The 24,738-nt window shown below is 43.4% G+C and overlaps 1 protein-coding gene across 1 annotated transcript in view; it reads right to left on the bottom strand.

Annotated features, from left to right (window-relative positions):
- The window catches only part of TMEM25 (transmembrane protein 25), a 33,132-nt gene extending 17,287 nt beyond the window's left edge, over nt 1-15,845 (bottom strand). The window contains exons 1-3 of the mRNA XM_030221261.1: nt 15,782-15,845; nt 15,315-15,656; nt 13,345-13,635 (exon numbers count right to left, since the gene is read on the bottom strand). Of these exons, the coding sequence (XP_030077121.1) occupies nt 13,345-13,635; nt 15,315-15,656; nt 15,782-15,845 (697 nt within the window). The remainder of the gene's footprint in view (nt 1-13,344; nt 13,636-15,314; nt 15,657-15,781) is intronic.
- Nucleotides 15,846-24,738: the final 8,893 nt, after the last annotated feature.

The raw sequence follows: 24,738 nt of genomic DNA, 5'->3' as shown, positions 1-24,738 counted from the left end.
CTAGGAAATCTTTAAGCTGTTTAGGGTCCACAAATTGAAACTGTTTACCTTCAAACATTACATTACAAATACAAGGAAAACGTAATACAAAGTTTGCTTTAATGGTCTCAACTCTGGGTCGCAGTTCCAAGAAGGCCCTGCGTCTCATTTGTGTTGGCCTAGATAAATCTGGAAAAATCCTAACCTTGGAACCCATAAACAAGCTATCTAAATGTCTCAGGGAAAGCCTTAGTACTGCATTCCGGTCTGGTTCCAACACAAAAGTGACCAGCATAGTCGTCCTGTGAGTGATTACTTCCAAAGAACTTTCCAGGAAGGAAGTAAGATTCATTTCTGCCTCCGTCCCTCGTATAGGAAATTCTCCCCTTGTTCCCTCAGTATTCCAGATATAATAAGCCCGAGTTATAGGAGGCAATGAGTCTTTATCCATTCCCAGTAAATCCGTCATATATTTTTTCACCATGTCCATTGGGGAAATTAAGGGAGATTTGGGGAAATTAAGGAACCGAAGGTTAAGTCTACGAGCTTGATTTTCCAGGTATTCTAACCGTTTATGTAGAAAATTACTATCTTTACCATAGCGGATTCCACAGTCCCCATTTCTTGAATTTTAATGTCCAAACTTTCAATCTTACAGGACTGCTGCGCAGTCACTTGTGCCTGTATCAGAACGGCTTCAGAAAGAGTTTTAATATCATTAGTATTTTCTTGCAACATTTTTTGCATAGAGTGAGTGGCATAGACCATATCCCAAAGTGACTCAAGCGTCACATTTAAGGGTTTAATTATTCCACCTGCTGGTACCGAGGTGTGGGACGGGGACTCAGTACGTGATAACTTATTCACAATATGCTGTGGTAATACCTTTAGGGCCAGATCGGCCGAAAACGCCTGGTCCTGTGTCCCAATCCGATTGACAGTAGTCCTCCCCTCTAACAGTTGCGGATTCAACACTCCGGTGTCCGTTTCTGCTCGGGCTGCTGAAAATAACTCACTCCCCGGCTGTGGTGGAGCCCTGCGTTCCACAGGGCTCAAGGAAGCCCCGTCTCCGCTTCCCATCGACGTCAATACGTCGGCGTTTACAGAGGGAGTCGATGTGCAGAGAGGACCCGGTAGCGCCGTGGGAAATTGCAGAATAGATTGTCTCAAACCCGACGATGGTCCAGGAGTCGAGGGGACCTCCTTTACCTTCCCCCTTCGCTTCCCCATTGAAAACGAGGAATCGTGGGTCTCGGAAGAAACAGCAGTCTGCAACAAACACTCGGAGCCACTACAGGTGCGTGCGTTCAGAGCGCCATCTTGGACCTATCCCGTCAATACCTTTTTTTAAACTCCGCTAAGCTAACCGCCTTTACCACACTCTCTGGCAACGAATTCCAGAGTCTAATTACTATCTGCTAACACATTTGCTTATTTCCGATCTGATGAAGAAGGGCAACCTTCGAAAGCTAATCAAGAAATGTATTGTTATGTCCAATAAAAAAGGTATCATCTTATTTTCTTTTCCATGTTTTATTTTGTTTGATTTCTATTGATAACCTTTAAGAGTGGACTAACACGGCTACCACACCTCTCTACTTAAGTTGAGTGAAGAAAGATTTTCTCCGATTCATTTTAAATTTACTTCTTTGTAGCTTCATCACATGCCCCCTAGTCCTAGTATTTTTGGAAAGCGTAAACAGACGCTTCTTCACATCTACCCGTTCAACTCCACTCATTATTTTATAGACCTTTATCATATCTCCCCTCACCCGCCTTTTCTCCAAGCTGAAGAGCTCTAGCCGCTTTAGCCTTTCCTCATAGGGAAGTCGTCTCATCCCCTTTATCATTTTTATCGCCCTTCTCTGCACCTTTCCTAATTCCACTATATCCACCATTTATTCAATAATATAAATTTTATGATTCTGGCCCTCCCCCCATAGATATGAAGCACCTGCAATCATAGCTTATGCTTTGAATGTGAGAAATTAAGTATGCGCAGTAAATGCCAGCAGACAAAGACCTACACGATCCATCCAGTCTGCCCAACAAAATGGCAGGAGTTGAATCTGACACTCTAAACAGGTTTCAGTTCTTCATGGTTAAACACTGGTATATTTAATCTCTGTCTCTCCCTGCCAATTTTGAGGCACAGACCGTAGAAGTCTGTCCAGCACTGGTCGTATTTCCCAACTACCAAAGTTGCCGTCGAAGTCCACTCCAGCCTTGACCCTGATCTCTTTTTGTTATTTGTGGGACCCACCCATAGGAGTCTGTCTGGCATTGGTCTTACTTCCCAACCTCTGAAGCTTCTGTCAAAGCTCATGCAGTTATGAGGTCATTTAAGTTTTGTTTTAATTGGATTCCATCCTTTTTCTATACAGGAATCTTCTGCATTTATCCCATGCATTATTGAAATCTATCACCATTCTGATTTCACTAACTCTTCCTAGAGGGCATTCCAGGAATCCACCATCTTTTCTGTGAAAAAGCATTTCCTGATGTTACTCCTAAGCAGTGCTTTTTTTGTAGAAAAAAAGGTGCCGGTACTCATTGTGGGCGGGGTCACCACATATGGCTCCACCCCTATGATAGCCACACCCCCTATACCAGCCATGGCGCATATAAACAGACATCATTGAAAATATTACAGTTACTATAGGAGAAAAAAATAATGTGATTTTTTTTCATTATAAATAATCTCTGTAAGCTCTTACAGCTCCAGTATACCCAGTGCAAAATAAGACAGCCAATGTAAATTCTCAAATTGGACATATTACAAACACTAAAATGAAAATAAAATGATTTTTTTTCTACCTTTGTTGTCTGGTGACTGTTTTTCTTTCCATATTGGTCCCAGTCTGTGATTCTCCTTTCCTTTGTTTTCGCTTAACTCTTCTGTGCCATTTGTCATTTTTGTCTCCTTTTTCTTTGCTTTCTTCAATATTTTTCAGGCTCGCTCTCTGTCCAGATTTAATTCATTCTTACTATCCATTCTTTAATTTCCTTCATCTACCTGTGGCTTTCATCTTTTCCTCACCCTTGTTCTCCCCATGCCCCTTCCTCTTATTCTCCAGTCTTTCTCTATTCCCCTTTTCCATCCAGCAGCTCTGCTTTCTCTCCCCATCCTTCCAGTGTCTCCCCTATTTCTTTCTGCATTCTTCCATCCAGTGTCTTCCCTCTTTCTCTCCCTATCCTTCCGTTTTCCCTCTCTCTCTCCCCATCCTTCCATCTGTTTTCCCTCTCTCTTTCCCCATCCTTCCATCTGTTTTTCCCTCTCTCCCCAATCCTTCCATCTGTGTTTTTCCCTCTCTCTTTCCCCATCCTTCCATCTGTTTTTCCCTCTCTCCCCAATCCTTCCATCTGTGTTTTTCCCTCTCTCTCCCCATCCTTCCATCTGTTTTTCCCCTCTCTCCCCAATCCTTCCATCTGTTTTTCCCTCTCTCTCCCCATCCTTCCATCTGTTTTTCCCTCTCTCTCCCCAATCCTTCCCTCTGTTGTTTTCCCTCTTTCTCTCTCTCCCCAATCCTTCCCTCTGTTGTTTTCCCTCTTTCCCTCTCTCCCCAATCCTTCCCTCTGTTGGTTTCCCTCTTTCCCTTTCTCCCCAATCCTTCCCTCTGTTGGTTTCCCTCTTTCCCCAATCCTTCCCTCTGTTGGTTTCCCTCTTTCCCTCTCTCCCCAATCCTTCCCTCTGTTGGTTTCCCTCTCTCCCCAATCCTTCCCTCTGTTGGTTCCCTCTTTCCCCAATCCTTCCCTCTGTTGGTTTCCCTCTTTCCCTCTCTCCCCAATCCTTCCCTCTGTTGGTTTCCCTCTCTCCCCAATCCTTCCCTCTGTTGGTTTCCCTCTTTCCCTCTCTCCCCAATCCTTCCCTCTGTTGGTTTCCCTCTCTCCCCAATCCTTCCCTCTGTTGGTTTCCCTCTTTCCCTCTCTCCCCAATCCTTCCCTCTGTTGGTTTCCCTCTCTCCCCAATCCTTCCCTCTGTTGGTTTCCCTCTTTCCCCAATCCTTCCCTCTGTTGGTTTCCCTCTCTCCCCAATCCTTCCCTCTGTTGGTTTCCCTCTTTCCCCAATCCTTCCCTCTGTTGGTTTCCCTCTCTCCCCAATCCTTCCCTCTGTTGGTTTCCCTCTTTCCCTCTCTCCCCAATCCTTCCCTCTGTTTGTTTCCCTCTCTCCCCAATCCTTCCCTCTGTTGGTTTCCCTCTTTCCCTCTCTCCCCAATCCTTCCCTCTGTTGGTTTCCCTCTCTCCCCAATCCTTCCCTCTGTTGGTTTCCCTCTTTCCCTCTCTCCCCAATCCTTCCCTCTGTTGGTTTCCCTCTTTCCCCAATCCTTCCCTCTGTTGGTTTCCCTCTTTCCCTCTCTCCCCAATCCTTCCCTCTGTTGGTTTCCCTCTCTTCCCAATCCTTCCCTCTGTTGGTTTCCCTCTTTCCCTCTCTCCCCAATCCTTCCCTCTGTTGGTTTTCCTCTTTCCCTCTCTCCCCAATCCTTCCCTCTGTTGGTTTCCCTCTCTTCCCAATCCTTCCCTCTGTTGGTTTCCCTCTTTCTCTCTCTCCCCAATCCTTCCCTCTGTTGGTTTCCCTCTTTCCCTCTCTCCCCAATCCTTCCCTCTGTTGGTTTCCCTCTTTCCCTCTCTCCCCAATCCTTCCCTCTGTTGGTTTCCCTCTCTCCCCAATCCTTCCCTCTGTTGGTTTCCCTCTTTCCCTCTCTCCCCAATCCTTCCCTCTGTTGGTTTCCCTCTTTCCCTCTCTCCCCAATCCTTCCCTCTGTTGGTTTCCCTCTTTCCCTCTCTCCCCAATCCTTCCCTCTGTTGGTTTCCCTCTCTCCCCAATCCTTCCCTCTGTTGGTTTCCCTCTTTCCCTCTCTCCCCAATCCTTCCTCTGTTGGTTTCCCTCTCTCCCCAATCCTTCCCTCTGTTGGTTTCCCTCTTTCCCTCTCTCCCCAATCCTTCCCTCTGTTGGTTTCCCTCTTTCCCTCTCTCCCCAATCCTTCCCTCTGTTGGTTTCCCTCTTTCCCTCTCTCCCCAATCCTTCCCTCTGTTGGTTTCTCTCTCCCTGCCAAGTTTCCCTGCGAACGGCGCGAAGTCGCGACACACGCGGCACCAGCCCCCATTTCCGGCCGCTGCTGCTTCTCCTGTTGAGCAGCAGCGGCCGCTACACAAAGAAAAAGAAGATTTAAAAAAAAAACTTCAAACCTGGCTGAAACGCGGCACCCCGGCACTGTAGACAGCCATTAGTCATTGGCTGTTGCCCCGCAGCCGCTCCTCCTCTTGCCTCTACGTCACTGCCCCTGGAGGAAGACCCCGGAGGAGCGTAGTAACGTAAGGCAAGAGGAGGAGCGGCTGCGGGGCAACAGCCAATGCCTAATGGCTGTCTACAGTGCCGGGGTGCCGCGTTTCAGCCAGGTTTGAAGTTTTTTTTTTTTTTAATCTTTTCTTTGTGTAGCAGCCACTGCTGCTCAACAGGAGAAGCAGCAGCGGCCGGAAATGGGGGCTGGCACTGCGTGCGGGACATGGACTCACGGGGCGGGGGGAGCCAAAAAAAAAGGTGCCGGTACGCCGTACCGTTGCGTACCGGCACAAAAAAAGCACTGCTCCTAAGTCTACTTACCTTGTGCCACAGTTCAGAAAAGGTGAGCCCCTTGGGCTGCAGCAGAGTTGGCGCTACTCGGTTAACCCAAAGTTAGCCAGACCCCGACTGGTGGCAGACAAGTCACCCAAGCAAGGCACTCGACGAGGCACAGTGGACTACCAGAAACAGAAGACAAGGCTAGAGCTTGAAGGCTGGACTGGAGCTTGGAGGCAGGGCTGGAACTGGAAGACAGAACTAGAGTTGGAAGCAGCACTGGAGCTTGAAGGTAGGGCTGGAACTGGAAGACACGGTTAGAGCAGGAAGAAAGGGCTGGAGCAAGGCAGGAAGCAGGGCAGGAGCAGGACTGGAGACAAGGCAAGAACAAGCTAAGGCAGGATTGGAGCCAACAGGAACAAACAGAGACAGGGCTGGTGACAAGGCAGGAACAGGCTGAGGCAAAGCTGGAGACAACAACCGAGGCAGGGCTAGAGTGCAACACACATACTAGACACCACTAGGAGACCTGTGTTGCAAAGGCAAAGCATGAAGGTCCCATGGTTCCTTACAAGGGCCCTCACTAATGATGTCACGATCTCTGGTGCCCCAGAATAAGGCTTGGAACACACTGAAAGAGGCATTAGGAGCGCCAGAATGAGGCTAGAATACTGGAAAATCAGAGTGAGGCCTGGATAATCTTTGGAATGAGGCTTGGAGCATAGTCAAACAGGGAAACCGGCAGCAAAGGCATCAGTGCCGGAGGGACACAGTGCTGGGGAGACGGTCCGGAGAAGCCGCAGATCTCGACCAGTGGAAGGAAAGATGAATCAAGATGCGGGGGCACAGCCACAGCCCTTGCAACCTCAGCTCATGACCTCTAGTTCTATCGCTTTTCTCTGAAAAAGATTAGTTTGTATATTAATATATTTTAAATATTTAAACATTTCTATCCCTCCATTTCCCTAGGGTATATATATTCAGGTCTTCTCATATGTCTTTTGGCACAAACCCCATATCATTTTTGTCACCTTCCTCTGAACTGCCTCAAGTCATTTGAGGTCCTTAGCAAGATACAACCTCCAAAACAGAACAATAAATGTTTTTTTTACTTTATTTTTCTGTCATTTTCTCAGGGCAAAACATGCTTTGTTGAATATTTTGCTGAACTCTGTGTTGGTTTGAAGTGGATTACAAAAGAGCAGATGTGAGGGAATGAAAGAAGGCAGATGTGAAAGGACAAATGGACAACAGTCACCTAAAAGAGTTAGCAGAAAAACAGGAAAGCAGACCAACGTGACTGGAAAAATAAAATGCCCAGACAACAAAGGTAGAAACACGTGTTTTTATTTTGAATTTAGCTTTGGGAAATGTGCATTGCAGATGTCTTGGTATTTTGTTCAGCTGGAGCGGAAATGCATTCTGTTTTTTATTTCTCCAATGTTGTGGTATATGCCAGGTTTGATTTCTTGGGGTTCCCAGTTCAATATTTGTTTTTATATTTCTATTTCTAGTTTTTTATCTGTATTTGGTGAGGGTCTATCTATGCATAGGCACTAACATTTCATAAGAAGGTAAGTGTAAAGCTGGCTTATGGAATGATAGAAGGGAAGAGGAGGAGAAATGGTAGGTTTGGAGGTGGAGTTTGGCCTCACCCCCCCCCCCCCCCCCCCCCCCAACAAAAACGCTTTTCACTGCCCCTGAGTGGAATAGAACAGGTAAAGGTGAATCAATTGTTTACTCTTTCAAAAGTACAAAGACTAGGGGAAGTTACATGGTAATACTTACAAATAGGAGGAAATATATTTTCACTCAATGAATAGTTAAGCTCTGGAACTTATTGCCAGAGGATGTAGTAAAAGCAGTTAGTGCATCTGGATTTAAAAAAGGTTTGGACCAGTTCCTGGAGGAAAAGTCCATAACCTGCTATTAAGACAGAGATGGGGGAAGCTCTTGCTTATCTCTGGGGTGGGTAGCATGGAATCTTGCTACTCTTTGGGATTCTGCCAGGTACTTGTGACCTGGACTGGCCACTATTGGAAGCAGGACACTGGGCTACACAGATCATTGGACTGACCCAATATGGCTATTCTTAAGAACATAATAAATCGCCATATTGCTCTTGTGTTTTTCTTGCAGGTAAAAAAAGTGTGCACTGTTAATTCTTTCAGGGGCTGATGCAGAAAGCTAACACAGATGAAAGTGTACAGTTAGTGCAACGTTTGCACACAATGCAAAAAAGGGTTTTGCACAGAAGCTAATCCTGCACAAAACCTCATTAGACATCAGCACAGAACATTTTATGTTTCAACAATTTTTTATTGATGAGGTCACATGGTGTAGCACAGAACATTTTAAAATGAATGGTAATAAGGCTACTAGTTATTTAGCCCAATGCAGAGAAGTACACAGAAGACTTTAAGGCAGGCACATGCAAGAACTTGAACACCAGGTCTGAGGAGGCACAGAAGGGTTAGCTCATTCTTTTGCAGTAGTGTCTGAAGATTTACTGCTTATTTCTTCTTTTTGCTGCGAGAATAACAAAACCTGCAGGTCTGAGCAGAGAAAAACTATTTCTGCGCAGAGTAATATTCCAGCACAAGTAGATGTGCACTGACACTTTTTTGTTGCTCAGACATGCACATGGTACTAGCTGATCTTAGCACAGAACCCTACGTGCATGCATCTGGTGTGTTCTCCCCGTTAAGCACACAAGTTCTGTGCGCATAACATTTGCATATGATTAGGTTACAGCATCAGTGAGCAAAATTTGCATTATATTTGCATTAGAACTAGAAGCCGTGCGCCCAGCCATCAGCACACAACTATAACATTAGTTCTTCTGCATCAGCTCCTCAGTTTGAGCCTGTCATGATCTATGTTTTACTTTGACAGCAGCTGCTCTTTGGTGCCCGCAAGAAGCTTCCACCCTAGGCAATTACCTAGTCTACCTAATGGTTAAACCAGCCATAAATACAGAGCAGGTAGTCCTATCCAGATCTCAGGGAATCTCCCCAGTATGCAGTTCTTAGGCTTTTCTGCCAGACTTGAAGTGCCAGGATCATGCAGATCTTTAAATGTCAAACATGCAGTCTTCAACAGAGATTTAAACCATACGGTGTGCCAGTGCAAAGTAATTTAAATTGGAACAATACACTCCCTAGTAATGTTCCCTTTAAGGACTGAGTTGTCAAGCACAAACATGTTTGTTCACAAGCAAAGGACTGAATTGACATAAGCAAAAATTTTCCGTTACACATACACACACATATATACACACATAAACACTTCCAGGGAGGTTGAAAAGAATTCCATGAGCCATGCTCTGCATGCTTTCCCTACTTGTTTGCCTATAATTTAACTATATGTTTATAGCAACTCTGAATTTTACTTAGCTACTGGATGTTTAGCGCAGCTTAAAGGGAACACTGCTCACCCTGTATGAGCACCACTAAAAAAAAAAGGGGGAGGGGACAGTAGGGACACTTTTGAACACAGCAAGGAAGGACCTCTTCACTATCTACCAGCTGCCTCCCCGAGTACCTCTGTTACTGATGGTGTTACACACACTGTATACACTCCAGGGAATTATGTGGCAAAAAAATACAACATATTAAACAAAATAGTATTTGCAGTATTCTGGAAACATATGCAGGTACATTAATACTTGGCTCTCAGGCAGTCCTAGCTCCCCAGTCCAGCGTCTTCCTGTTGGCCATGTGAGCAGTGTTTCTGTTACAGTACTACTGAGGTTACAAACATAAAATAATTTACCTATCAATGTTCTTCACAGGTTGCCAAATGGCCACCAGGTTTCAACTCTGCTAGCCTTTAGTTACTGTTGAGTTACCAACTATTAAGTACTGCTAATACAGATAATAGGTATTAGCTGTATATAAAGGTTAGAGCAGCAAGGTGAGAACCAGGGAAGCCAGGATTCAAATCCCACTGCCACACCTTAAGATCTTGAACAAGTCACTTAACACTCAGGTACAAAAATTAAATTGTAAGAACTCTAGGAACAGGAAAATACCTACTGAACCTGAATGCAACTTGGTTTGAGCTACTACCGAGAAAGATTTGAATCCAAAATCCAGTACCAGGCATACTGTGAAGTAATACAAAACACTAGAAATGTCACTCAGGATCTATAGAGCAATTCCACCATAGCAGTAACTTCCATTCAAAGTGGTTTACATATTATATACAGGTACTTATTTGTACCTGGGGCAATGGAGGGTTAAGTAATTTGCCCAGTCACAGAGAGCTGCAGGGGGGAACTGAACCCAGTTCCCTGTGATTAAAGTCCACTACTCCTCCACTCCACTATAGCTGTATTTTGAATGAGTTGAAGACTGGCAAAGTATTTAAAAGAGAATCTGGCAAAAAAAGAATAAAACAATAGCCCAACAGACAACACCAAGGAGGAGAAAGATCACTTTGCATACTTTCAGGTATCAGTTTATCCAAGTCAGTCTAAAGGTAACCAGTCTGATGGAGGAAAGTTGTTTTTTTTTTAATCCTATCTTAATCAATAGGAAATCTAGAAGAGGGGTGGTTTCCTATATATATTGCTTAAGAAAGACAGATGAATCCCAATGGAATTATTGCACGAAATGGGAAAACCTTTGACTGAGACTTAATGAAACAAGATGTAGTAAAGCTAAATAGTTTGCAACTGTAGTAATGATTCTTTCTGGAAAGTGATTATAAAATTGTAATGAGATGGTACTTAATTGTAAAAGACTGCACCCCCCCCCCCCCTGTTTACTAAGTCACTTTGAATGGGCTGTGTCCACTCACCCAAAGATATCCCTGTCTCCCCCTACAGAAGTACCTCATTCATATCCATAAGCCCTGGCATGTTACACACCCCAAGAGTGAAGCAAAAGATCAACCTTAGAGTTCACTCTAATTCACAGCCGCCCTCTTCAACTATATATAATATGCTAATTTCAAAGGCAAGGTGTATGCACGTGTATCTGGGTATATGGGATCATGGGGTGGGTTTGTAGTATATGAGTTGTGGATGTTGAGGAAACATGTGCTGTAACAGCAATTCAAGAATGTGCTAAAACAACAAATTTTGCCTGAACCTGAGTAAAGCTGAGCTCCTGTGAGTCCCTAACACCAGTGGTCATAAAAATCCCTTCTGGGAGCTATGAAATATCCCTTAATTCACAGGTCGGGAACCTTGTGATAGAACTCCAAATGATTCAGAATGGCCCAGCACAACTGATAGAAGACTGTAAGCGACGTGATCACATCACACTATTTCTGCAAAAAATACACTGGCTACCAGTATGATACAAGGTGATGTACAGTAAGAATAACTTGGACATAGGCATTATGCATTTAAAGCAGTAATTCAAATAAAAGTACACACTATAACATAGATGGATACATTCTGGTATCAATATAACATTCATTATAATAGAGAAGCTCAGGGGGTAAGCCTAGGTGGAACATAAGACAAGTAAGATAGTCGTGCTTATCATACTTCTTCAAATCTAACTTGAGGAAAAAATTGCACATACTGTCATAAAAGGTGTATGTGTTGTAAGCAAGTCCTGCTGCAATAAGTTCAGTCAATATTAGTGCTTGTACGTCTGACTATCTAGTTAGTTGCTTCTTCCATTAAAAGCTTGGGAGAAGAGCCAAGCTTTCACCTGCTTCCTGAAGTAGAGGTAGTCTTGTTGCTGTCTTTCAGGAAGAGCATTCCAGGGTGTGGGGCTACTGTGGAGTTGGTGGGTGTCCATTGGAGACGGTGTGGTTAGGAATACTTTTGGGAGGACCTTAGTGACTTTGGAGATGCATAGACAGAGAGCCTGCTCTTCAAGTACTCTGACCCATTTCCTTTAGGTCCCTTGAAGGTCAGACACATAGTTTTAAATTTAGCCCTGTATTGTACTGGTAGCCAGTGGAGTTTCTGCAGAAATGGTATGATGTGATCACATCATTTACAACTTTCTATTAGTTATGCTACAACATTCTACATCAATAGGAGCTGGTGCAAACCCTTTGTAGTCACACCAATAAAGAATGTATTACAGTAATCTAGTCTTGATGTTATCATGGCATGAACCACTGTGGCAAAACTAGTCTTCTTAATGTATGAAGAGAGACTGTGTGTAGTTGTTGCAAATGACAGAGGCATCTCCTGAAGGTTGCTAGGATTTGGTTGTATCAGCATAAGTGCTGAGTCCAACTGTTAAAACTCTTAAGACTGATCTTCAAGGTTCTTAAAGATAAAGGACCAGAGCATTTGAAGAACAGGGTATCTCTCTATGCATCTCCAAGATCACTAAGGTTCTCCTAAGGAATATCCCTAACCACATCTTCTGCAAAGGTAATCACACAATGTGACATCTGCCAGTGAGCCTACTCCGGAGCAGCCGCCCCCACGATCTGGAACGCATTCCCAGAAAAGTTTTGCTTAACATAAGCCTTTCTACTTCAGGAAGCAGATGAAAGTTTGGCTCTTCTCCCAAGCTTTTAACGGAAGAAGCAACTAACTAGCTAGTCATACACATACAAGGACTAACAGCAGCTTCAAATACTGTAGCAGGACTTGCTACTACTCTCGCTGAAATAATTTTCCTGCACTTTTCTGACTCCATGTACAATTTTTAATCATGTTACTCTGTCTTACCTGTTTGTTCCACTTCCGCTTACCCCCATACTGTCTCTTAAGATGTTTTAATGTGTATTGTGTTGACATTGTAGATAGAATATGTTCTATAATTTTTAGCTATAATGTTGTACTTCAGGTATGCTGCACTACTTCCCATCCCCCATCTTTGTTTTCTGTGTGTTGCTGCTAGCCTCTACTATTAGTTACATGCAGGACCAGAAGCTCTAAGACCCACCCCCCTCCCCATTGCTATGGCAGCCCAGTGTCTTGTTACACATATAACTTTTTCAGTAACAAGATGGCAAGGACCCTAAGGACTCTAAGGACCCTATCTGCAAGTCTCCAGCACATATGCTTGGTCCAGGGTAGGGGAGAGGTGATTAGACATCACATTACTATAAAAGTATGTTGTACTCAAAGAAACTCTGAAATAGCCCGGCTGGCAGGAAAGCTTCATATCCTTGCCAGAGCCTATTTTCCAAGGGGAAGTGTACCTCCCCCCCCCCCCCCCCCCCCGTAAGAACTCATTCTTTGCAGCTAATAATCTTTCATTCATTCTTTCTTTCTCTCAGCCTTTGTATGACAGTGAGGAATAAACTTCCCTTCCTCCTTTTACTCTTTTCTCTGAGTTCAGACTGATTCATTTACAAATTTCAAAGCTACTATTGTTAGACTCTGTTCTGTAAAACTACTAATGTCGAGAGCAAATACTATTTTTTGTACTGCTGTGGTGAGTAATAAAGATTCCATTCTTTCTAACTTCGTCTGACTTTTTCTTCTAAGAACAGCATGACCAAAACGCAGCCATTACACATACTTTGCCATGATGTGTACTGTTATTTGAGTATTTTTACTCTGTTAATTGTCTGTTGCTTATGTTGGCTTATTGCTGTAAACTGCCCAATGAACTTCTTCAAAAAGGCGTTAAATAAATAAGTGCATGGAGTGTAAGAGGCAATGGAGATGTAAGCATAAAGGATGTGTGCATGGAGGGATGCACAAGGCATGAGTGGGTGTCTGAAGTATAAGGTGATGTGGGAGGAGAAGTCGATTTGAGAGGTGATGGTACATCATACCAAAATGATCCATTCGCAGCCCGAGCTCTTCAGCATATCTAAGTCCATAGTCTCACTCCTTTTCCCCTTCCCTCCTCCCCCTACAGTACAGGCCTTACCTGGAGCCAGGATGGTGGAGTTGGTGACACCGATGCTGTCGGAGGTAATGAAAGAGACGTTCCTGGCTGTGCTGCTCAGCTGTACCTGTACTGTGTGGTTAGTCAGCCATGGGTAACTCCTGGTATCCAGTACCACCAAATCTGATATGTTCACCATCAGTTGCCCATCCTGGTTCACCCAGGTGATACTGGATGGAGGGTTGGCCCGGATCAGAACAAACAGGACAAGAAAGACCCCAGGCTCCTGGCTCTCCTGGTATGTGGCACCCATTTCCATGATCTCTGGTTTAACTATACAAACACAATTACAGAACATCAGCCAAACTGTAAAAGACTTCAGCACTACACCTGAGCCCTGTATATTTCCCATGGAAGATCTGTTTCTGAACCTGTTGACTCTAGATCCCTAAAATCTTCCCTTAATCCTAAATTGTATTGATGATTATCTTCTTTTACTCTGGATTAAATTAGACCTTGATTCATAGATTAGAACGTCCTCAAAATATGCTGGCCAGATTGTTTACAGGTCGTGGGCTGAACTGACCCCCAGATATTCAATGTTGGAGCATACATGACACCCGGCACTGAATATCCAGGTCTCAGTGGTCACCCAGAAGTTAACCGGGCATGGCTGATATTCAGATCTGTGCCCGGTTAACTTTAGCACACAAAGTTAGGACAGCCTTTTTGATGGATACTTAGTGGAATGAAAATTACCACTAACCGGTTAAATAGGCCCTCCTCCCCCAGCTCGCCCCTAACCTAACTCGTTAGGAAATTACCAGTTAGCAGCGATATTCAGCAGCACTAACTGGTTAAGTGCCCATGAATATCGTGTGCCAGTTCTCCTGCCTGGTTAGACCCTTTTGACTATCAGGCGGATTATTCCTGATCTTAAAAAGCTTCATTGGCTACTAGTAGCTTTTTGGATTAGTTTTAAAATCCTAGAATTAAATCACAAAGTTCTTCATAGTGATATTCCAGTACACCATTCTGATCTTCTTAAGAGTAGCCATACCGGGACAGACCAATGGTCCATCTAGTCCAGTATCCTGTTTTCCAAACAGTGACCAAGCCAGGTCACAAGTACCTGGCAGAAACCCAAATCGTGGTAACACTCCATACAGAACCCCAAAGAATAGCAAGATTCTGGAATCCTAAAGAGTGACAAGATTCTATGCAGAATCTCAAAATGTAGCAACATTTTATACTACAAATTCCAGGGCAAGCAGTTGCTTCCTATGTCTGCCTCGATAGCAGACTATGGACTTTCCTCCAGGAATTTGTCCAAACCAATTTTAAACCCAGATATGCTAACCGCTGTTATCTTATCCTCTGGCAGAGTTCCAGAGCCTTATTCCCTATCACTCCACTCATCCCACTCGCACTCAATGTACCAATTAACTGGTTCTTCCTCTTCCTGCCAGACACTGTCTTGATGCAACCAGGCATGTTGCTTTCTCATTTTATGGCCCCTTGCAGTGAACTCACTCCCCCGTCACCCAACAGAAGAAAAATTTGACCTAGATTAAAACTCTTGGACTCTGGTGAAAACCAGCACTTTTTCTCAAGCTTGACTTTCTGATGTTAAGTTTGTTGTAAACCACTTTGGTTATATTCTTGATCCAAGGTTGAAGGTAGTATATTAAGATCTCCAATAACTAAACTAAAAATTGAAAGCACTGGCACACTATCAGTTGGCTCTAGAGCCCTACACATCTCCCAGGAAGACTCCAGCACTGCCCCTGTTAGCTCCAGAGCCCTGTGTATTTCCCAGGAGGCTCTAGAGCAGAGGTTTTCAACCCAGTTTGGGTTTTCAGGATTTCTGCATTGAATAGAGTCCTATCTATTCCTGTAGAGGCTCCAGAACACACTGTAAATCCCATGGTTGCTCTAGCTCTTTACAGATCCTCATGCTGTATGTTTGGAAGAACAGAGGTATTCCCTCCTCTTTCATCAGTGATACTCACACTGTATGTTTAAGTGCATAGAAGCATTACTCTCCCTGCCAAAAACCGGATCCACCATGGAACAGTTCAGGTCCCAGTCATTCCTGTGTGCTGTCACTGTGAGGGTGCTGTTGCTGTGTTTGAACATCTGGCTAGAGGTGGAGATCGACACAGAATCATCATTCTCCTGCTTCTCACCATTCAGGTACCAAGTGAGAATGGGCAATGATTTCCAGCCATCAGCACGGCACCTAAATTTCTGCCTCCTGCCTTCCTGCAGGGTGAATTCCTGCTGCTTGCCTTCTTGGAGAGGATTCACCAGCAAGGTTCTGCCATTAGCTGGTGACTCTGGTTCCCCGAATCCTAACAAAGGAAAAAATCATTACATGGCTGAATATGAGAAAGTCAGACAATGCAGCAGCTTTACCACCCTTACAAGCAGCAGAAATCTCCCTAGAGCATCTCACGAACCCTGCCTAAGCTCTCACCTGGAGGCAGGAGCAGCATCAACAGAGCCGGGGAGATGCCAGCCCAGCATTTTGGGAGAGTCATGTTGCATCTAAATCAAAGGATCTCACATCACTTCAGGGGCTGGAAAACAGAATCAGTTTTAGTTACAGATAGAACTGTGAAATTCCTGTTCCATTCATCTCACTCCCATGGATGTGGAGTATAGCCAGACCTGCCATTTCGGGTGGGCCCTTCCCACCCCCACCCCATACATACATACAGTTTTTCTAACCTTTCCCTCCACCCCTGCCATCTCTCTCTCTCTTTTTTCCCATTCATCCCTTCTGACCCTACTCATTTATTGTCATCTTTCTCCCCTTCTGCCGAAACCCCTCCTCCCCAGACTACCTTCAATCCATTGCCGGCAGCGATTCCTGTAGGCAATCTGCACCGGCACGGCAAACTTCCCTCTACTGCGTCCCCGCCAGCGAAGAAACTGGAAGTGATATCATCAAGGGCAGGACATGGTAGAGGGAAGCCTGCAGGGCCAGCACAGGTTGCCTACAGGAATTGCTGCAGACAGTGGCTCAAAGGTAGACTGGGGGAGGTGGGGGGGGGTTCAGAGAGAGATGGGCAGATGTCACACTGCTAGCAGAGAAGAAAGAGAGAGGAGTGAGGCACCGCCAATGAGGTGTTTTGGGAGTCACTAAATTGGATGGGCCTGAGGCAAGAATGGATGGGCCTGTGCCCACCCAGGCCACCCATAGCTACGTCCCACATCTTGCTGCCAGTGACCCCTGCACATGTCCTGCCTGTACTCAACTCACTTTAGGAAAGCAGATGTTGAGAACCAGATAATAATCTGTGAGAAGGATAATTTGCAGAGAAAAAGCCATGTAAATCATTGTCTGAAACAAACTATATAAGCAGCAGTTTCAGAACGGTATTTCAGAGATGCAGTGAACATCTTTTCATGTAACTGTACTGATCTCTCATGAGAAACTATTGTATTTGTATTTGTTAAGCAAATAAAACTGACTTTCTCATATGCATGTAGCTTTGGTTTCTTTTACCCCTCCCAGTTGAGAATGGCTGGGTCATGTTAATTTGGGAAGGAATACAAGCAGCCTAAAAACATTGGTGTCCCCGACGTTGATAGGAGGGATCGTCCGTTAAGAGTCGCTCACGGACCCTCCGGTTGACCCGGATTTCGGGTCGGGGTGAAGCAAAAAGAAAAACATTTAAACAAAAAAAGAGAGAAAAAAACAAAGAGACAAAAATATATTGGGAGTCACATGTCTGTCTCTGGGACGCCAGAGTAGACTATTCCAGGAAACAGAAGACTCAGTCGATAGAGGGGATAGGGTCCTGGTTCAGTCCGGAGATTTCCAGGTACATTTGTGAAAAGAAACAAGGGTGTTGGTTCAGCTGCAGGATTCCCGACACCACAGATGGTCCTGGTAAGGACGTAGATTGGTAAGTGACATCTTTAAATTTTTTTAAATTATACTAGGTCCTATGTCACTATTGTCTGACTCGGTGTTTTAAAATCGCAGAAACCTCTGGTAGGTCCTAGGGTCTGATCAAACTTAGGTGTGAGTAAAATACTGAGTTTAGAAAACAAGTCCTAGTAGGTCCTCAGTCTCGATTGTTAAGTGTTTTAAAATACTAGGTTTTTAATATAATGGCTACAACGTAATTAAATATTTTCCTTTAGAGAAAAAAAAACCTACTAAATTAAATCAAAAATGGTATAAGCGGAACCATCAGCAAACTAATTTTTGCTGGCCCCCAAGTGGCTCATTTGAGGGTTCCCTATTGAAACAATTAATTGCTTACAATGAGAAACAGAATAAGGGAAAATCCCGACTGAAACATTTACAAGCTATTAATAAATGGATCTTGGTGGGTGAAAAAATTTATCAGACGACACTAAATTTCAACCCCCACTGCCCACTGTGCCCTGTAAATTTCCTGGGCAGAGGCTTATTGATATAATTTAATTTTTTAATTCATTTTGATATCCCAGAGTCAACTCAGAATAACTGTTTGATATTTGCTGTAATAAATCTTGCTAAATATATTTTTATATAACTTGAATTCTGTTCAAATCTCTTCTTTGAATTTTCTTTGTGCCTAACCATGTTTTCTTGGATTACCAAAGCTACAGTGCTTTATAAAAAAGAAAAAAAAACGGCACAGGATTCTAGAGGAAATTCTTCATGGCAACAGAAAATTTCTCTACCTTCTTGTTTTTTTTAATGTTTGATTTCATGGCTCTAAAGCACTGTAACTAGGGATATATTTAATTTCGTTGTAGACAGTGTTTTCTTTAAAGCATTCTTCCTTCTTGTCGGGAATATAGCTGAATTGTTTCTTTTGTCTGGAATGAATGGTTGTGTCTCTGTTTGTCATGATTAGTTAGCAACATTCCTTTGTAAATAGCTTTCTATCTCCTTCTTTGTGTGAGCTCTGAAATCCTGCCGTACTGATAAGGCTTAAATTATTTTTTGTTCTTAGCCCAAAGCAGTTAACTGCTGGACTGGCACTATTTTTGCCTCATCAAAGAAACAAAAAACAAAAACCAGTAAAAGACCAGTTTCCTAAGTTTGCCTTACAGTTTTATTTCTCTTGGCTTAAATCTAATATTTATTAGATACAATCTTATTTCCATGTTTTCTTTTTTATATAATTCTATTTCAATGTTTTATTTTGTATATATGATTTCTAGATAACAATTTTGTTTCCCTGCTAGGTTTGCTAAGAATTCTACAGTTTTACTTTCAGGATGTTTAAGCTATTAGGAAACGTGTTCATATTCTAGTATAAAATTTTATGGTGGTTTTCCCTGCTTGCTTTAAGAAACTATGATGAAACATGTACATGTGTGTCCTAAGACTGACATAGCCAAACCAGTGAAACTATGTGATCTTTGTAAATTAAGTTTTGACTATTAATTTCCTTTCTTAGACTTTGAATTATACATGTAGATTTTTTTATAAAATCAAGGTTTCATTTATACATGGCTATCCTGGATGCATTTTAATATAAAGAAATATTATTTGTAATATACTCCTCTGAGACTTTCTTTATTACCTGCAGAAATAAAGTACCTTCATGGATCATTAAACAGTACTGTTGTACATTTTTCTACTTCTGGAGTGGCTATGCCATGTTATTAATTTGTGCCAAGGATACAGCTTTTTATGCTTTATTAGGATTTTTCTTTTTTAACTTTGATTTTTGTTGCATTGCATTCCAAATTTTACATTAACTGTGAAGGTATTAGAAGGTGCCTGTATTAGATTCATCAACACAGGATTTAACACAGTCTTGCTGAACATTTTGTCTTGCTGTGATTTGTGCAAGGAAACGTTTGTCTTCTGACATACTTACTCTGTTTAGTTCATCAGTCCTACGATAAATATTATTGTAACCCAGGTAATTGAGATTTCAGATATATTATCCCACAGGAAAAGTGACTTTAAATGAATGTTTAGATTAAGAAGTTAAGATATTTTGTGTACCTTAAAAGAAAATGTTTTGTGCTGCCCCAGAACAAGGATAGAACTTAGTTTGACCCAATTGGTCTAAATTACCTTTTCTTTCCCCATATTATTTCAGTAACATGAGGGATGTTTTAAAATCAGCAAAAAAGGAGGTAAAAAACCTCACATACCGTGAGATGTAGAAAAAAAAGTGAGGATGAACCAAGGAGGCATACCAAACAACTTTATTTAGGGTTTCATAAAACGACCCGACACGGCCGTGTTTCGGCCCTAAGGCCTGCCTCAGGGGTCTTGATCAATCTCAGGTGCAGCAGTGTAAAATAACATATATACAATTTTTGATGGTCATTGTAAACAACTGTCATGTTGAATTATTTTTCCCTTTTTTTTTCTATATTCTTTTTGCCCTTTGTTTAGTATAAATGGAGAAATTGTGCTCCTAACTACTTGATGCCTCAATCTTCTTTGTTCTGCCAGCTATGAATTAGTTTTCTTCCTACAAATATAGAACTTTATTTTCCCTAATTTCCACTGTTGATAATTGGATACTGATGTAACTTTTATTTTTTTTCCCTCATTTGTTTTTCCCCTAAATAAGGCATACAGTCTAAAGCATTTGCTGAGGGAGTTTCCTAATAAAGGTTGGACTAATGTATTTTCAAAGGTCATACTAAACGTTTAAACAATTGTAAGTATTTTGAAACTATGTAAGGGGTCCCATTTTTTCCAAACACCATGTATGTGCATACCCGAACCCCTCCACATTACAGGATATGCAGCACCTGCATGTGATGCATGTGGGAAAGAGGAACCCGAACTATAGCTAAGTGATGCAAGGTTTCACATTAGGAGTCACCGACCAGGGAAGGGATCTAGGTGTCATCATTGATGATACGTTTGAAACCCTCTGCGCAGTGTGCAGCAGCGGCTAAGAAAGCAAATGGAATGTTAGGTATTATTAGGAAAGGAATAGAAAACAAAAATGAGGACGTTATAATGCCTTTGTATTGCTCCATGGTGCGACCACACCTTGAATACTGTGTGCAGTTCTGGTCACCACATCTCAAAAAAGATATAATGGAATTAGAAAAGGTACAGAGAAGGGTGACAAAAATGATAAAGGGGATGGGACGACTTCCCTATGAGGAAAGGCTAAAAGCAGCTAGGGCACTTCAGCTTGGAGAAAAGACGGCTGAGGGGAGATATGATAGAGGTCTATAAAATAAGGAATGGAGTAGAACGGGTAGACAAGAATCACTTGTTTACTCTTTCCAGAAATGCTAGGACTAGGGAGCACACAATGAAGCCACAAAGTAGTAAATTTAAAACAAATTGGAGAAAATATTTCTTCACTCAATGTGTAAATAAAACTGTGGAATTCATTGCCAGAGAATGTGGTAAAAGTAGTTAGCTTAGCAGGGTTTAAAAACAGTTTGCCTAACTTCCTAAAAGAAAAGTCCATAAGCCATTATTAAGATGGACTTGGAGAAAATCCACTGCTTATTTCTAGGATAAGCAGCATAAAAATGTATTGTACTGTTTTGGGATCTTGCCAAGTACTTGCAACCTGCATTGGCCACTGTTGGAAACAGGATGCTGGGCTTGATGCACCTTTGGTCTGTCCCAGTGTGGCAATGCTTATGTTCTTATGATCATTTCCAGAACCATCTCACTCCCCACCCCCCCAGACGTGTGAGGTTTGATCACTCTCAAACTCCCTCTGTCCACTTATGCAGGTGGTCTTGCTTACTTACAGAACCGCTTACAAGATATACAAAGGCCAATCATTTCCAGAAGCCCTTTACAGGATGCACCAATGCACTGATCATTCCCGGTGATCCCTCATTCACACCAATAACCAGTATGCAGTGATCACTCCCAGAATGTCCCTGCAAGTTGCACAAGAACTAATCACTTCCAGAAATCCTCCTCTCCCAAGGACACAGTTCTACAGGAGAATTGCGGGAGTGACTGAACCTTAGACATCCTACATAATGGGGGGGGGGGGGGGGGGGGGGTTATATGATCAAGACATTTTGTGGAGAATTCTGGAAGTTACTTGAACCTTTGTACATCATTTGGGATTAATTCTGGTTTGGGTGGGTGAGGGAGGGGCTGGGGAGTTCTCTCATTCTGCAGGAAATCCTGGGAATGATGTGGACTCGTGCATCTTGCAGGGTGGGGTACAAGTGAAAAGGCCACACACATCCCACGAGTGGTTAAGGCCTTGCAGTCCTGTAGAGGGTGGATGGATTGTAGAGGGTGGATGGATTCTAGGAATGACTGGGCCTAACATGCTCTGATTGAGGATTTTGGGCAGTGATCAAGGTCCTGCACAATCTGAGGGGGTGAGGGGGCTATCAGATGACATCTGGCATTACATATTCTGTGGAGGATTCTTGAAGTAAGCCTCATGTGCTGTACTGGGAATGGTGAAGGAGGTGTTTCTGAAGAGATCAAGCCTCATGTACCCTGCAAAGTTTCTTCTGGAGGTGATCAAACTATTTTTTAAAATGTTTTTTATTTTGGATTTTGCTCATACCTTTTTCAGTAGTAGTTCAATCTGAGTTACATTCAGGTACACTGGGCATTTCCCTGGAGGACTCACAATCTAAGTATGTACCTGAAGAAATTGAAGGGTTAAGTAACTTGCCCAAGATCAGAAGGAGCAGCGGTGGGAATTGAACTGGGCACCTCTGGATGTCAAGACCAGTGCTCTAACCACTAGGCCACTCCTCAACTCCCTTTATGCCCTAAAGGTGGGAGAAGTGGGCACTAGGAGTCAACAGGACATCACGTTTCCATTAGGGAGTTGTGGTAGTGACTGAGTTCTGTCTGTCCTGAGGTGGAAGGTGTTCTGGGAGTGACCACCTGCGTTCTACAGTGAGAGAAAGCAGTGTCTATAGCGACTGAAGTCTAATGGGGGAGGTATCTGAAAATAAGTGGGTTCTGTGTGTCCTCAGGGCTGGTGCAAGGGTATTTAGGTGCCCTAGGCCTTACAAGCCCCTCAATTAACTTTCAGGTCACTAGTTCCTCTCCCCATCACAAGATTTTGATAGTTTGTTTACCCCAACACCCCTTCTAAAACGACCCATGCTTGATCACACCCTGCAAGATGCACGAGTCTACAATCTTTCCCAATATCTCCCCAGCCCCTCCCTCACCTACCCACACCCATAGGGCATATGTGGGTTGACCAGTTCCAGAATTAATCCCAAATGATATGGAAGGTCCAGTAACTTCCAGAATTCTTCATACGGTGTCTTGATCATTCTATAGGATGTATAAGGTAGAGAATGACACAGGGATGGGGACAGGATGGGGACAAAGCCCGTGACGACGGGGACAACTTTGCCCCCGTGTCACTTTCTACTTTGAAGCCTGTTAATGAACTGGACTGTTATTTATGTTTCTTTGATGCAGAACACAATATTTTTATTTTTTGGAAAAACAAATATGCTGGCCACAGCTAGCAAAATTTGCGTGGGGGTTCCTGTGCATTCTGCTACCAGGACATCTTCTAAGAAGACATTTTCTATTGCAGGAGGGACTGTGGAAGACAGGAGAGCTAGACTGAATCCTGAGATTGTGGATGAATAAGAAGTCATCAACAGATTAAAAAATTGTAACAGTGCTTCACAGGGCATATTTCTCCCCTCTAAGGTATACATGGTGGGTTGTATTTTGTACCCCTGGACATTTTAACAGGGTGGATTAGGATTCCTTGGGGTAGTAGAAGTCAGCTTTTGTTGGGGTTGGAAGGGTAAAGGGTGGTGGTGGTAGGAGGGCTATTACAGCTGCATGTTATTATTGTTTCCTATTTGTAATTTATACACAACAGTTGCACAGCATATTGTTCCTTTTTATGCTTTAATAAAAAGATTTAAATATAAAGTCATAAGTGTTCAAGGCTTCTGAAACTCAGAACAGAGCCCACAGGGATGGGGCGGGGGCAGAGACAGGGCCTGCGGTGATGAGGTGGGGACAGAGACAGAACCCACGGGGGTGGGGACAGGGTCAAATGTTATCCCTGTGCCATTCTCTAGTATAAGGTTCAGTTATTCCCAGGTTCCCCTGTAGAATGTGTGAGGCCTGGTCACACCAAGCTGCTTCCTCCCCATTGGTGTGCTGGAGTGGGGTCTCATGGGTTCATGAGAGCCATTTGTTAAGGTTTTAAGAATTTTAGGAGCCAGTTGTTACAGAAGGCTCCCCATGGCTACTTTACTACTACTATTTATCATTTCTATAGCGCTACAAGGCATACGCAGCGCTGACCACCATACACAAAAAGACAGTCCCTGCTCAAAGAGCTTACAATCTAGATACTTTAACAACTGGTTCCCAAATTATGGGCTCGGGCCCCCTCCTGAATTCTCTTTCACTTTGTTGACGGAGTTGCTGAGCCCCGCCAGCCAAGTAAATAGACTGCTGTTGCTCCCCATTCCTTTTTTCCAGCTCTGAGCAGCCGGCTGGGACTTCTTGTGCATGCGCGAGAAGTTCCACCATGCTGCTCAGAGTCCGAAACAAGCAGCAGGGAGTGGTGGCATCCATTTATTGGATGGTGGGGCTCAGCATCCCTGCCAGCAAAGGTATGCCTGCATGAGGGGGGAGAGAAAGGCATGCATTCCCCCCCCCCCCCCCCCCACAAACATTGCAGAATTAGCTACACCCAGAGAGAGAGTCCCTTGTTAAAAATTTACCAGCACACCCCTGCTCCTCCTCCAGAACAAGCACAGCCTGATGATTGAACCCAGACCACTCCATCTCAGGAAGTGCACCCAGACTGCCCCCCTTCCAAAAATATGTAGAGTACAATCACTTCAGGAATACCTTTGACTCTTCCTCACCAGGACGTGAAAAATCCAGATCATGCATCCTCCCCCGGTCCTCTTTCCCAGAGCACTTCTGCTCATTGGACACATACAGACCCATCATCCTCAGTCTGTCAGATCTTCTTACCCACTCCTACCTCCATCTCCCATAGGAGGCATATAATCTGATCATTCCCAGAACCCTCCCGCATATCCATAAACTCCAGAAGTCAGCTGTGGGAAACACTAGAAGTGGCTTGGTTTTTGTTTCAGGATTATTTTTTTAGCTCTCTTTTCATTGGTAAACTTAAGACAAATTGTGTTTCAGATACAGTATGCATTTCCTTGTCCCAGAAGGGTTTACAATCTGAGTTTGTAGTTGAGGCAATGGAGGGTGAAGTGACTTACCCAAAGTCACAAGGAACATCAGTAAAGGAAGTAGGATTTTAATCCTGGCTTCCACTGGTTCTCAGCCTGCCACTCTAATCACTAAGCTTGATCAGTAGAAGCACATCTGACACAATAAGATACACTCCAATATACCCTGACTTAGAAAAAGTTAAGTTTGTTCCTGTATGTGCAAAACTACCCCATTTGGAGACACTGTGATGACTAAATTACTAGTCTAGAACTTTCATCCCCTCTGCACAGAATCCCGAGCGGGATGTACAAAGG

This window comes from Microcaecilia unicolor, chromosome 12 (genome assembly GCF_901765095.1).
Source record: "Microcaecilia unicolor chromosome 12, aMicUni1.1, whole genome shotgun sequence".
NCBI lineage: Eukaryota > Metazoa > Chordata > Amphibia > Gymnophiona > Siphonopidae > Microcaecilia > Microcaecilia unicolor.
Note: the sequence above shows the minus strand (reverse complement) of the source record. Positions and strands in the feature narration are given on the sequence as shown.